Genomic DNA, 16,032 nt, shown 5'->3' with positions numbered 1-16,032 from the left:
ACTTTACGCTCTCCGGCCCTACGTGCTTCTATTTGCTGTCTGGAAAGGCGACATGAAAAAGTTCTCACTGGTGACGGAGTGGTGATGGAAAAATAATTAGCGTTGCTGAGGAAAAGTTTCCTCTCTCGGAGATCTCAGACAAACATGCCGGGCCTCAACCCCAAAAAAACAATGTTGATCAAAGCACGTAAACATCTGGAGCGAGGAGACTCCTGCCTCTAGCACAAAGATATCTATTTATATGTTTCCAAGATTACCAGCAAAGATAACCACGCTTTACGCATAAGGGAGCACTTAGAATACCAAACGTTTAGAGTGTGTTACTGTAGCCTACCTGCATATCCCCCCACCTGTCTCTCCTCTAATCTTTGTTTTTTCACAATCCTCACTCCCACATTAACACATTCTCAGGCTTTTGTACTCATGTCGCCTCTCCCTAACCACCTATCTCTGTCTCCCCCCCTCCTTCTCCCCTCTCTCTCCTGAACACACCTTTTCTCTTCACCGGGCAGCAGGTGTTGAGTGGTTGTGTTTACTCCCCCCCTCCCTCCTACCCTTCCCTCTTACTAAAGCTCTCTTTCCCTTTCTCTCTCCTGTCTTTCTGTGAGTGTCTCTCCCTCCCTCTCTCTCTGGCAGCTGGTAGGAGGAGGGAGGAGGCTATAACAGCTGCACATGAGGGCGGGTGGAAAAAAAAAAAAAAAAGTGCACAAGGAAAACAGCTCCAATCCCCTCAGGGTTGTCAACTCCAATCCCCCCAACCTCTGGCGTTTTTTAACCAGGCAAACAGAGGGAAAACTGTTGCAGTCGGAAGACATCGGGGTCCCCCGTTCTATCAGCCCTACCTGGTGATCCTCAGCCACGGCAGGCAGAGTTTATGCTCCCAGAGGGTCTCTATATGGAGCTGTCTAGTAGGCTGCGAGAGAAGTGTCCACTTAAATCCACTTACTACCATTTAATCATTTTGAGTTTGAAAAACATGTCACTTCCAAATGGAAATTGTGCTGGAGGTACTCACATCTGCTGGAGAAAAACACAAAACAACGGACACCATCAGGGTGCTTTTTTCTCTCTCTCTCTTTTTTTTTTCATCCCTCTCAAAGTCTAGGCTGTGTGTGTGTGTGTGTATGCGCATGTGTGTGTGTGTGTGTGTGTGTCGTTTTCACAAACAGCATCAAAATACATGAGATCAGCTCTCGGGCTTTGTTTGGCCCTGGCAAGGTTAGGCCAGCCTCATTCCAAATTTCCTGAGGGGGAACAGAGAGAAAAACGATTCCATGCAGATAAATCACTCGCACAGATCAAAAGACAAATCAGTGGCAAAGACAAAAGATGCTGACTTGCAGAGAACAATGGAGACAGGGAGATGTAGGTATCAGAGGAGTCGGCCCTAAGATCCCCGGCACCGCTCAATCAAACCTGCTAACCAGGGTTTGCACACTAGGTCAAACAAACTCTGCCTCTGCAAGGGAGAAAGTGTATTTAAACTGATCTTATTGGGCTGTTTTTTGACAAAAGGACGGATTGCTGAATTCTATGTGTTTAGTTTTGTAGAAGACACGAGTAGGACTGAGTTTCTGGCTTTGCAAACTCATCTGCTAGGTTTGATTTAATGGCTAGCCTGAGAGTGGGAGATGCCCTGTTTTGAAAAGACAAATGGGAGGAGAAAGAAAGATAGGGGGTAAACTATTTGATATAAAGCATTGGTGTGTGTGTGTGTGTGTGTGTGTGTGTGGGTAGGTGAGCATGAGCACGTCTGTGCGGTTTGATATATGCGTTCAGCATGGCTTTCTATAGTTCTGCATCTAAGACGAGAAGTCCTGTCCCATGCAGCCCTTCACGCATCGCAGCCCACAGTCTTCTATTAACTTCTTCAATACGAGCAATAAATAAATATATAGAATCCACAACTCTTTACCATCCACTCATCACTTCTCAGAATCGAGGTGTCACACAGAAAGGAGCCCTTTGGGAAGTAACGTGCAAGAAGACAAGAACCAGCAGCGCCCTCACCAATATTACCTTTTGATCAAACTGCTTCAGAGATACCGCAGGAAGCAACACATCACTTTTACAGCTCTGTTCTCTGCTTTAAAAACAATCCTCACAAAGGGAAGGGTCATATGAAAAGCACCTTGTAACTTAGCTTTAAAGCATATTTTATAATGTAGAGGACCAAATTATGTTCAAAAACACAGTTCACCATGCACCACTGACAGTCATTATTTGATCCCCTCCTCCGAGATCCATGTATGATAACACATCAATTTAGATTAAGGTGATATGAAAGAGAAATGTAAAATAGGTTTCAAGAGGGAGGAGCTGATGCATTTGAGATGAATAAAATGATATTAAAATTAACATGTTGAGCTTCGGTATAGTCACAATTGACCTGTGAAGTGTGCTTAACAAGAAAATATTTTAAATTGAAGCGCCGGGTCCAGGTAGGCTGTAATAGCTGCCCATAAAATCTGCTGAACTCGTCAAAAAAAATGTCACACAAGTCTTGACATCGGGCTTTATTCAAATATAGGTGGTGGGGATAAGGAGGCCGATAAGGTCAAAGGATTTACCTAATAGATTTGTATAGAGGATGAGAGCCCCATTCAGGTGTCACGGGGAAGATTAGCATGAAACTATAACCGTTAACCAGAGCTGGGTCGAGACCTCAGTGAAACTGAACCGCGCTCTGTTCGCTATCTCCAGTCCAAACATTTAAGATTTGATACTGCTGTTCTTGCCTGGAACAGAGGGAAAAAACAAGCCCACTGCCACAACAAAGACAGGAAATTCGGCATAGATTCCTACTTCTCTCTTTTCTCCTGCCTCTCTATACCTAACAATGCTGGTAATGGAGAGAGAACAGTGCCCGGAGCTGGCAGAGACACCTGCGACATATTTTCTCCCCCCACACACCACTCACCCCCCCGCCGACATCCCCCCACCTCCCCATCCACCCTCCCACTCTTCCCACCCCCTCGACATTAAAGTCCTTCACAGAAATCAGAATTTAATAAATCACCCCAGAGCCTGACAGAGTTTATCTCCGGGGGTCGCCTCCACTGTGCAGAGACTCACAGACAGACAAAGCCCGGCCCGATAAGATGTGAAATTAAATACAGTTAGCAGTTTGAGACAAAGGAGGGAGAGTGTCAAACCGAGCTTTGTACGACGTAAACGGCTGGCTGCTAGTCGGGGCACATACACACACATGCGCGCACCCACACACAAACGCCACGGAGACAGCAGGGTGATTCATTTCAGGTTTCCTCTCACATTTAGCCTCATTTGCATCATCCACTGTCAACATATCGCCTCTCCCAGATATGTTCAAGAGCTTTCATTAGACGTCCAAGGGATGACATCCTTTTTACCCAGATGCACCATTATTAATCACTAGCTCTACTCCTATGTGGACTCATCTCCATCACGGATCAAACGCTATCTGCCTGTGTTTCCTTTCATTCAGCAGACATCCCTGACACCAGCCATCACTACAGCTAAAGGAGACTTATGGGAGTGTGTTGGGGCTCAGACGACCTTATGAATGCAGTACATAAGCATTTAGTACTGAGAGGATATAAATGTGAGGATTTGTTCGACACTGGTAGGATCTGTCAGCAAACCTCCAGCCGCCTCGCACACATACAGTACAGCATACCAACTGGAGGGCTCTGTGAAACAATTAGTGGTACTTTAACAAAATGAAACATGCAATTGTGAAATCGCTGCCTGGTGTTATAACGCGGAATGATTGCAATGCCTCCATGTGAGTATCCAGTAATATTCTTTTCAATTAGCTATGGTCTCCAGTTCACATCAGGATATGGCCGACCTCAGCTGTTCAAAGCTGATTTTTCCCCTACTCAGTAGTTAAGAGAAAGCACAGTCAGGTTTCCAGGAAGAAGTAGTGCGGGCTGTTTAATAGGCTTAGCCTGGTCGTTGGACCTGACCTTTCCCTTTAACAATACTGGGGCCGTCGGGCTCGGGCCTGCTCTGGGAACACAATGACCCATGGGTGAAGCCTAATCTTCTCCAACTCCATTCTCTCTGCTGACCAGACAGCCTTCATCCACAGCTTCGCTGTTGCTCCAACTGATGTCTTCCTGCTGAGACAACACTGCCAAGGAACTGTCAACAGGCCTGGCCCAGCAGGGCCCCGACTGGGTCTCTCACACAGAGCCCTTCAGGGTCCACAGGCACTGACACTCTATGCTCAGACTGTGAGTGCCCCTCCGTAGAATGCCAAGAATGACAGGAATGCTGGGTGCCATCATGAATCCCGATAACATTCTACATCTAAGAGCATGATTAGCGGTCTCTGTAGTCAGCCCGTCTATGGATGTGATTGAAAAAATGGGCTGCTAGATATTGTAGGCCTGTCACTACAGTGCAGCAGCTTGTCATTTTGAATAACCTGAACCTGAACCTCTCACACCACACATATAACCATCAGCTACAAATTGGGCCTCAGTAGCCATATTGATGGACAATAATTACATTATTTCCTATGTGTAAATTGAGGCATTAAGATTATAGAGTGCAGCAAGTGCAGGTGAGAAACTTTAAATTAACCAAGTCCTAGTCATAGAACTGCATTAGACCAGAGATCTTACAGCCACACATCCTTTTTATGTAAAGTTATGCCATTTTAATTGTACACTGTGAAAAGCTTTTTGTTGGACAGCATCAGTTAAAATAATACCAGCCCACCTAACATATAGTGAAAGAAAAAGCATGTGGTGATTGATGAAGTAAAAAGCAATGCAAATAGTACGACAAATGCATGTTTACACGTATGCAAACACATACGGACACACTCAGATGATCATGGATGCACTCCTATAAATCCCCTTGATGTGGCAAGATCATATCAGATGAAGAAAAAAAACTAAAGAAATGCCTCAAAACTCAAATGTATGCGATGCTGCATTACCTCAACTTTTTAAGCGTTTGATCTGCGCGGCTGCTGACAAGGCAGTTCATTCTTTCCCAAATATTTTTTGGTTTTGTTTTTTCCCCATGTTCAAATGATGTGCTGTGAAAGGTTGTTCTTTCTTCTCCGTGGAAGTAAACTATACAAAGAGGTGTTTGATCTCTGAAATCCGATCTGTATTTCTAGCATTGTCTCCAGTTCCTACTGTGGCATCTTAAAGGTCAGGAGTGAAAGGCCATTTGATAACTACAGAAAGACCTTTCGGCTTTATTACACTGCCTTTCATCTCCTTTCCTGCGGAGGTTAAAACAAAGCATTGCATCCTTTGAAAAAGAAAGGATAAAATGGATCGCTTTGGAGCCTCAAGCCTTTTTTTTTTTTTTTTGTCACTAGGGGAAGTCTGGCATCCAGTGTACAAGGAAAACTCTAGTGGGATATGTTTCTGAGAGAGACGAGTCTTCTCAGGCACAATTAGCATATGTCCTCTCAACCTTCTACCAAACCTCTCAATGAGACCCTGAAATCCTATTGAGATATTATTACCACTCAAACAGGGCATTACATGAAACATCTAAAGCACGCACGCACACGCTAATACAGGTGCACGCATGCAAAAACACACACGCACACACAATCACAGCTCAATGACACCCACTTCCCACTGAATATTCCTTTCTTTTTAATGGTAACCTTGGGAGACGGGCTGCACCGGCGCGACACTTAACAGCCACTAGTCTGAGAAAAATGTTTTTGATATGCTTGTGTCATTTAATCATCCACATTCTGCCGAGACTGTGCAGGACAATTTTGCAGGATATTAACTCCCAACTAAACCCTGGCTTGTATCATTTGTGGGGCCAGTCAAGCAGGAGTCCCAGGAGGAGCAGAGACTTCCTCCTCGCAGTCGTAGTAATCTAAGGTTGACTGGGCGCACTCACACACACACACACACACACACACACACACACACACACACACAGACAAACACACAACTAATAGACAGGTAGAATGAACCATAAAGGAATAAAGGAATCAGGGAATGTATGGCACAAATGAAGCCCTTTACTGACAATCGCAACAGTAAAAGCAGGATGAGTTTATTTGTGATTTGGGCGATCAAGTAACAACAATACTACAGACAATAATATAGCAAGTAAGCAGTGGCAAGAAAATAGCACTGGGTGTATGGTGGAGATATATATATATTCACAGACAGCAATATTACTTCCTTTTTCTTTTTATTTCCACACCAAAGTTAGAGATTGAAGAGCATTCGTAAAAGTGTCACTTTAACGTGATCCATTTGGACAGCTCACATTGCTTAATGGGGTAGGAAATTCATTTTTTCTGCTGTGGAACAGACATAGTGGATGATGTGATTCTATGCAAAATATATGAAGCCATTACTAGAAAAATGCATGAGTTTCAATAGTTGGAGGGGGGAAAAGTATCTCATTGCACGGAGGCTATCCCTATTCTTTAGCGGGGGAGCGTCACATACGCACACACACACACAATGCAAAAGACAGCAAAGGCAACTGATGAAAACCATTTTTGTTCCATCACAAAGAACTAGGTCACCCTCTCATAATTGTCAATCATGCAATAAATCTCTCTGTGGCACAAATGAATACGGCATTGGAAATGAGACAAAGCTTATTGGCATGCTATGTCAGCTTGACTCAATTCATCCTCCTTTTCACACAAGACCATTCATATGTGAAGTTGTGCGAGGGTGTCTCTCCCTCTCTCTCTCTCTCTTTCACACTCTCCCTCTCCCTCTCTCACCAAGCACCCCACATGCACTTGCACACAAGCAAAAAAAAAACACACTCCTAATGTGAAAGTTACGCAGGGTTAATATATGTGGACAGACCATTTCAGCCAAGGGCCGCTTTATTATCATAACCGTGTTTATTTCCATAGAGAACATGTCTCAGTGTATTTTCTGTGCTACTGTGGAATTACTGGGAACATACACAAGTAACTGCTACAGCACATTGCTTTCAAGGCGGACAGAGTTTGACGACTTGAGACAGCTACAGCGATTCCTATCATATGCCAACTCTTTTTCTGTTCAGTCGTTTTGTTGTAGATTGTTTTGCCTTCAAATGAAGCGAGGCAGCAGTGATGATTCTGAAGGATAAAACTCAGCTGTACTGACTCCTGACTTTTTCCTGCTCACCTCACAGCACCAGGTGTACAGTGGTCCGCTTCCTGCTATCTGATTGGCTGCGAGCATTGGCTTGACACAGCACTACAGCTCCATCCACAGAGGTTTGTGTCACGTCTCTGAGGGCCCGACTGTCACTCTTTAAGAGGAGGGTAATAATAGCCAGGCGCCACAGCAAGTGGTGGCACAGGCGATTTTAAAGAAACATCAGGGAGACGGTGACATTTGAGTCTACGAGGAGAGAAACCCAAGCGCTGCAACCAATAAAGACTCCCACCGATATTCTCGCTAGGCTTACAGAGGGAGACGCAGAGGCAGAGAGAGAGGGTGAAAGCCAAAGAGAGATGTCAGTGTTAGATGAAAATGTGTTGACCCGGTGATATTGATACCCCGTTCATAACCTCTACAGGTGTGCAGTGCCATCAGGAAGCGGCCCTGGGTGTGGCTCTCTCTCTATGGATAAAAGCCAAAATTGCAGACCTTATCGTTTCACAGGACACTGAACGAGCTGCCTAGTTCACTTTGAACGGCCAGGAACTGAAATGACACCGTATGAAAATAGAGCTACTGTGCAAAAAAACGCACTAACAGACAGTACAGTAGACATTTTTTGTCATAAATATCCACTTTTAACCTAACAATACACCAATGGGGGGAAAAAAAAGCTGAGATATCAACTAATGAAAAAAAAAATTTGAGCAGTAGGAATGTCATAACCAGTTATTTTTTTCTTCATTTTCTAATTTAAGAAATATTTAGCTGACAGTGACCTTAAGATTAATGACTACATTTTGATTGAGAGAATTTTCCCAGTTTGAAAGACAGATCTGGAGCAATCTGACAATCAGTGTCAAATGCTGTTGTTTGATATGCCGTCCAGATATGACCTATAAATGTATTAAGTGAAGAACAGAACTTGCTAATTTGCCATTTTTGGCAATTGTAATTAAAAGGCACTGCTCTTACAAAAAAACGGTGGAGGAGGAGTAAAACAAAAGCGTTGCAGATGTGTAATAAAAATCACCAGTCGTTATTATTCACTAATGCAGTGTTTAGTTTAACTTAAGTCGCTCATTCAGTTTGTTTCACCAGGCTGTCTGGTGCCTGAACAGAAAGCAAGACTTTTGTGAAACTCCTCAAACCAGACGTGAGAGAGCAGTTCAGCGTCTGGCTCAACAGGAACTTATTTTACCCACATTGTTAGTTATAATTCAATGCAACAAATTGACTGCATAAAGTGTTTCTGGTGTCTAAGTGAATTCAGATTCACATAAATAGCTGTGGGGCTGTTTTCTTAGTTTTTCATCAGAAGGTATTGACTGAGCAGATGCTTTGAACCACCATAGAATGTGCTGCTAGTCTCAAGTGTCATTAGCTTCAGGGCTTTTCCAGCTAGCGCCAGGTAAAGATTAGATAACAATCAGCCCTTTAATAGATACTGTTGGAGGCACTGGAGCCGTTCCTGTGCTGTGCCGTTCATCTGAAGCTAACAACAGAAGAAGAAAGAGTGGAAACCGATGTCATTTCCTCCCTGGTTTCTTTTCTGTGATGTACCGCTGAGCCCAGCAAGGACCACGGCTGTTGTTAAATTACATGTAACTGTTGGCTCATACGTGTGTCAGTGTACAGTGTGTGTGTCTGTGAAACGGCACATTTATATGGTGGGATTATTAAATAGCAGTACACGCCAATATACTGACATGGATTTGATAGGTTACACTTTTTTTGCTTTTTACAAAAATGGAGTTTCTGCGTTCACATTCTCCACATTCACTCGCTATAAATACATATTAGTTTACTCTAACTAACTGACATACTAAACTTGAACAAACTTAGACAAAAGACGTCATTTCAATTGTTTGAAATTAAGCAAATATACTTCTTAGATAAAAAATATTTTGTGTTGAGTGTGTTCTTACACTCAGTAAAAAAGAAAAAAAAAAGTTGTACAATACAATGTGCATTACTTCACCGAAATTCCAAAAGTACAAAGGGCTTTTTGTTGGATGACATTCCTTTCTTAATATACTTCAATTATTAAGGAGGAGTCCTTTGTATTGAAGCAAAGAGCTCCAAAAACATTGACACTGGAGGAATAACATCTGCATGTTTACTCAGGAGAAGATTCATCCCTGATAGCCTCCACGAAAATGAAGAGGGGGAGAAAAAACAAGTAAAGGAAATTTGTGGAATCCCATCTGAGATTGCTTCCCTGATGGATTCCTTTTCCTGTCAGCTCAGACGAGAAATGAAGCCGGGGAAAATTAACTCCTGATACAGCTACGCTGAATTAGACAGAGAGGGGAAAAAAAACCAACACACTTTTTAAGGATTCCAGCCTTGTCATTTTCAATTTTCTGCTCTTTGGACATGCTTGTATTCAGATTCCCCAACATCTATTCGCCATATCAATCCTAATTAGACAATCTGGGCCCACGAAGGATGGGAGCGGAGTTATTTGCATAATTTAATCATAAATACTCAGTGATACATATTTCCAAATGCATTTGTACAATTATCTTTTCATCCTTGGGGCAAAAGTATTAATATGATTAGGCAATAATTCTTTAAAAAAGGGGGAAAATAGGAAACCAGCAAGTGTGCACTCTTTTTTAAACTCCAGCTTTGGGCTATATGAAAAATTAATTAATTTCTGAGGAAAATCAATTTCTCTATGTGACCATATTAGACAGAGCCAGGCAAGGGCCTGCATTCCTTCTCCAATCAGGAAATCTCATCTGCTCCCTCTAACTTCTGTCAGTAGCATTTAACATCCTGGTACAAGCGTCAGTGACTTCCGCTATGCTCCCTAAATGTGCTGTAATGTGAAGGAGCCCGTAAGTAAAGACAAGCTAGGGAGCTCTGACAGAAGAGAGAGGAGAATGAAAATCAGCATGACCTAAAATCTATTGCTGGCGTGTTAGGCAATCACTCTCAAGTGTAAAATCATCAGGTAAAATCACTGTTAACAGATCTAGTTTAATATGCAAGATTACTCACGTTGACAGACAGATTTTAAACAGCACAAGTCTTTTGTCCATAAAAATTAACGCTAATACATCTTTATGATGTGTGAAAGAAATAAAAATAAAAAACGTTAATGCACTGATGAATGCACAAAGACCTGATGTTGATGTGTGATTTTAAGCCATTTCATTTTGCAAAAGAATTAATTGGTAATTCAATTGCTGCTGCCGATCCAGTAAAGGCATGCAAATAAGATAGGAGCATGGAGAACTAATGCATCCAACAGGCAAATTAACAATACAGGCCTCTTTGCCATGCAAATATCCTCTAAATCCACAAATGACATTAGACAGTGTCAAACAAAGCCTCTCTAACAAGTGAAATCTGTGGTTTCAACAGTCTTGGCTCAGCTTCATTTTAAGCTACAGAAATATGATCCTAAAAGAAATGAAGAAATGGAATGTTACTTTTGTTAACTGAGCTACTCGGTGGACATTTTCCTAAAAAAAAAAAAAAAAAAATGTTTTAATTTGCTCCTGTTCCAACTGAGTGAATGTCAAGTCAATAAAGCAATTCTGATTTTCAAGGAGACTATTTGTTTGCAAAAAAACACCTTGCCGCCATCTGCCAACTGCACAGTTGACTTGAGCACATGTACTGTACCTAATCAAATTTAGCAGAGCCCCATTGAAGGATTAAAAATCTCAACAAAAAAAAAAGGAACTTTAAATGCATTTTTTTTCACTTCAATAAAGAAACAACTCACAATATGAGGGCCAATTTGGCTTTCAAGAAAGTACTGCAATAGATTTGGATTTTAAACAGCTTTGTATACCATTATCTCTCACTCTCACCCTCTCTCTCCCTCTTTCTTTCTCCGTCTCTCTCTCTCTGTCTTTCTCCTTCTCTCTCTCTAATCAGGCATCTGTCACTCTGTTTTTGAAGTTATTATCGCCCAAGCTCCCTCTTGGATGTGGTTGCTGGGTGACGGGTATCTTAGCACCCACTCTGACTGGGAATGATTTGAATGGAATCCAGAAATCTCCCCTGAGTACCTGTAAACACATCCGTGCCTTGTAGAAAACAAATATATTATAAGAGAGCTCAGCAGAGGAGAGGAGGGAGAGAGACAAGCTGGCACCCTCAGTGGCAGCTCACACTGAGCGCTAAACAAAACAATTACCGTCATTTGCAAATATGTGTGTTTAGGCATAAACACTCTTGAAATAGGAACAAGAGAGGTGATAGCTCTCATAACACTTGCTGTCATATCAGTATCAATTAGATACTTTTGTTCAAGAAAAAAGTGGTTTCGCCGTGACCTGTCACTTGTAACGTTTCAGAGTAAGATCTGTTTGACTGAAACAAGCCAGGGAAAATCTATTTAAGAAGGGCATGTAAGTGAAAAGCCATCCCATTCCCAGTGGTGGGACATTGTCTAGGGCGTGTGGTTAACCTTCAGGGGTAGACAATGATTGTCAATTAACTGCTGTATTTCTGCGCTCCAGCATCGGATAGCCTGCCTCCACAAAGCAGACCAATGAGAGATATGCGATATCTCTGCACCGCCCCCCCGTGTTATAATAACCTTTCAGAGAGTTCAAGTGTCACACAGCAATAAGAACCTTTTTCATCCCACCGCAGGGAAAATGAAAAGGAAAACAAGTAGCTGGAACAGAGGGCTCCTGGAGGGCTCCTGGAGGGCCAGAGTCATAATGTAGGGGAGATTACTGAACCTGGATCAGTATGGGAGCAAGAGCGAACACTGCTAATCTGGCACGAGAGTCCTTAAGAAAATGAAGGAGTCGACAATGACTATATTCCTTGCTTCTTTTTTCTTTTTTTTAAAAAGATGAACAATAATTAAGTAAGTAGACGTAGTTCAAACACTCACGGTGAAACCAAGACAGGAATTTCTTAAAAAGGAATTTTATTTTTTTATTTAATTTTTTTTTTAAATCTATAACAAAAAGACAAAAAAACAAGTACAATTCTGGAAAACACTGTTTTCCATTAAATGCTTTCAACAGAGTTATGCTAAAGTAAGCATAGTAGGGAACAATTTGGTTGGAGCTTGTTTGTGTCCACATCAAAACTAAAACAGCGGGATGCAGTGGTGCTCTGTGATGCTATTCACATTCACACTGAGTGCAAAATGAGAGTAGTGTTGTTTTAACACAATAGGCTGTGGGAGGGGAAAAAACAGCATGTGAAATAGTAAGACCCATTGTACAGGAGTATTATTCACTTCATTGTTATCACTCTGCCACTGTATAAAAAGAGTAGTGACATTGTGGTAATAGGGTGAGATGAAAAGCTAAACTATCTCGGGCAGCAGGCTGTTGTTGTGTAACCTGAGCGGGTTAACCGGTGAACTCAGATACTTTTTATCTGACAGTAAGTCGGTGCAAAACGGAACATCGACTTTGGAGAGGGAAGTTGTTTTCACCTACAGGGCAACCTGTGTCCTGTTTACTCAAACTGATCATTTTGTCAGCGGCAATTCAATGACAGACGGAGTAAAGCACACATCCCTGCAAATAAAATCAACTCTTTCTAAGTAACAGAAGCCTTTTATCCAGCGGATGCCTCACTGTTCCATGATGTAATTCTCCAAATGGGGCAGGCAGGCGGACAGGCCGGGTCTGAGTGATTGATTTCAGCCCAGCACCGGGAGAACCTGGCTGCTTTCAGAGACAATTACAGTCCTGTCCATGTGCCCGTAATAGCCCAGCACTTTAGCGTCATTAAAGCGACGCGAGGCACTGCATTATCCTTTAACCCCATCGCTGGCCATCCCCCCATTGACAACCCAGAGAGTTCAACCACATACTTTGTCACCTGAAGCCCCACGCCAGGCTTGAGAGGAGGATCACCGCACGGTACGTTTCTCTCTATGGAAGGAGGGGGGGTTGCTCTGCTCCCTTGATGCTTTATGTAAATGATGCTTAAGCACCAAAGTGCACAGGTGAGCTGTTGAGACGATTGCTACTGGTATGGAAATATGAAGCTGCAGCATATTCATAAGCACCACATATTGTATGTAGATGCGTGAGGATGACTGTTTTAAAGCAAGCATGAAGAAAATGGGAACGGTGTTTACTGCTTGCAAAAACTGTAGCCCTCCTCAAACTTTAACTAAATAAACTGCATGACAAGTAGATTTAGAATTAATAAATGTTTCACTTTAATTACATCACTGTCAGCCTTCCTCAAAATGTTGTGTTATTTCAGCTTTGTCGTTTCTGACCAGGCCTAAAATACACTCACACTTTTTTTTTTTTAGACACAGCAAAGCTTTGAGCATCAAAATATATTTAGTCTCACCATACATCTTAATGACTTCAAAAGATACATAAAAAGAATCTGTTTGCACAGCAGCTTGTGTGTGTATTTATATAGGTGTGTGTGTGTTTGTGTGTGTGTGCATGTGTGTTATTTCACACATTCTTGTCACACTTAACTGTGCATCTAAAACTCAGAAATAAGTTTAATCTCTCACTGTAATTTTGTGCAAAAAAAAGATGCCTGTTTTTAAAGCTGAAACTCAAAGTGACTCCAAGTGTTTATTGCTATTCCCCACTGATGTGAGCCTTTCCATCATATTTGCATTTCCAGCTCATTTCTGGCTTTGAGATCAATATAGAATCAATCATAGTGACAGGTAAGATGGTAAATTTGACCAGGCTGAACCATCCTGTGAGACTGAGCGATACATCAAAGCTGGGAGCAACAGGACAATAAAAATGGCTTTTAATCAAATATTGATCTCTGCTTAAATCACACCTTTTTTAAAAACACATAAAGCTCCAAATTTCCGATTTTGCTCTTATAGAGAAAAGCATTTATTTTCACACGTGTAGTTGTTGACCTCAGTTCCTGTATTTTTATTCCTTTGTTTTAAGGATTTTTATTTAAGGTATATTCTCATTAACTGAATTATCCCTATAGCACTTATAGGGTGTGGATAAAAACATAGATATCGCCACACACTGTTTTTCTACAGAAGCCGTGAGTGCACTGTAACCTCCTGAAGAAATGTAAAGGGTATCACAACTAAGAAAACAATTCAGACAAAAACATTCGCTCTCCTCCAAATTCTAATAATCTGGGTCTGTCTTGTTTACTTTCTTAAAATTCAAGTTATCATAATTGAAATCATATTGCCCCTTTGGCAAGGGTATATAATGAGGCACAGCCTAGTTTTATTTCAGTCATTAAAAAAATAAAAAAAAAAATCGAGCTAAAAGTTGCCTACAATTAAAGAAAAAAAATTGCAGTATGACATGGTTTTAAAACAAGATGACAGGCTCTTATTAGTGGGATTGTCTTTGTCGTGGCAGCTCTACACCTAAAGTTTATTCAACAGCATTGTGAAACTCAACCGATGTGTAGCCTACATTATCGATTCATTTGTTCTGAGGCAGACAGGCTATCCATCATGGCACAGCTTTTCCTTGCACGTGTTAAAAACTTTCACTTAACTTTTTTTTCCCACTGGTGAAGCGCGCTGGTCTCTTCCTGTCTAACACACAACTTACGAGCACATTGCTGGCGATGTTTGGATGCAGTTTGACACACACCAATCCCGCATATCCACGCAATTACACGCACGCACAATAACGATCAATTATTAATTTCGGCGAACAAATTCTATCGGCCGAACCACTTGTTTTCGTCAAGGAAAAATGTCTCCCCCTTCCTTGCTCGCTGCGCCTTTACGCACGGCCGTAAAGGACATTTAAACCCAAAAATGCACAAGAGAGCTTTTGCACTAACCTCGCATTGGTGCAGTCGTTGTACAGAGTCTCGAAGTCTTTTCTGGAGATGAGTTTACAGCGGTTCACCCCGGGTTGGATGGCGCCGAGCCCTCTGAGGATGCGGACCTGCTCCACATTGCACACCACCGGCGTGATCTCCAGCCGCTTCAGCTTGGTGTAGACCGTATGCAGTCCGCCGACCAGGTGCTTCAGGAACAGGTCGAAAGCCTGAGGAAGGCAGATGAGCTCGCAGCCGTCCACGGTGAAAGAGGCCACTTTGGCACCGCGCAACTCGACCATCTTGCACTCATTGTTTTGCGGTATGTTTTCAACAGGCGACGGGGTCGAGTACACGGGTTTGCCGGGGGGTAGAGCCGCGGTCGGGGTCGGGATGCCCGGGCTGCTGGTGGCGAGGAGCTCTGATCTGAACAGGTTCTGCCCGGGTCCGGATGGGGGGGCCAGGGATGGAGACGGTGATGAAGTTGTCGATGGCGGGGACGTCGTCGCGGAGGGAGTCGAGATTGGAGGCGGTGGGACCAGAGGAGTTGGTGGGATCAGAGCAGCCGGTACGGCCATGGTCACCTACAGGAGGGGAAGAGAGTAGCCGAAGTTCAAAGTATAAAACCCAGCCTGCCGAGACACCCCTAAATGAAAGAATCCACGAGAGTTTAGCTCCTCAGATAAGTTGGGAAGTAAAAAGAGCTGCCGAAAAAAGGCGTGCTGAGTGAGGGTTTTTTTGGGGGGGGAGGGGGGGCCGAGCGGCGGGACAATGATCAAAGATAGGAGGAGGAATGACAGGAGGAAAATGAGCTGAAAAGTGCAGCTCCGCTCTGTGGATGAGTTGTTGTTGTCACACGGTACAGAGAGGGAGGAGCTAGGGGACAGTGGAAGCCTTTGAAGAACAGATAACTGGGCTCTGGCTACAACTGAAATGTTTCAGGTCTGTTAAATATCACATTATTAATTCCGCACAACAGAGACTCGGTTACATCGGATCATAATCGTGTAAAGAGTTGCCGTTTTTTTTCCCCTCCCTCTTTTCTGTGCTTTAAAAAAATATCATATCACAGTTATTTGTAATTACTTTAAACAGCAGCACTGATATCCAACGATAACCAAATCCCACTTCACCAAGGTGATCCGAAGCACCAGAATGTTTAGGAAAAAACTTTTGCATTGTGTTTGTGCATTTTGTGATT

At 42.6% G+C, this 16,032-nt stretch overlaps 1 protein-coding gene across 3 annotated transcripts in view; it reads right to left on the bottom strand.

The window, feature by feature from the left end:
- Positions 1-15,562, bottom strand: part of dachd (dachshund d) — a 91,768-nt gene extending 76,206 nt beyond the window's left edge. For all 3 annotated transcript variants that reach the window (XM_008282088.1, XM_008282095.1, XM_008282102.1), the window contains exon 1: positions 14,853-15,562. In XM_008282088.1, the coding sequence (XP_008280310.1) occupies positions 14,853-15,409 (557 nt within the window). In that variant the 5' untranslated portion in view covers positions 15,410-15,562. The remainder of the gene's footprint in view (positions 1-14,852) is intronic.
- Between the last annotated feature and the right edge of the window lie 470 nt (positions 15,563-16,032).

The sequence above is a fragment of the Stegastes partitus genome, unplaced genomic scaffold, assembly GCF_000690725.1.
Source record: "Stegastes partitus isolate 25-593 unplaced genomic scaffold, Stegastes_partitus-1.0.2 Scaffold7, whole genome shotgun sequence".
NCBI lineage: Eukaryota > Metazoa > Chordata > Actinopteri > Pomacentridae > Stegastes > Stegastes partitus.
This window is presented reverse-complemented; position numbering and strand designations above follow the sequence as displayed.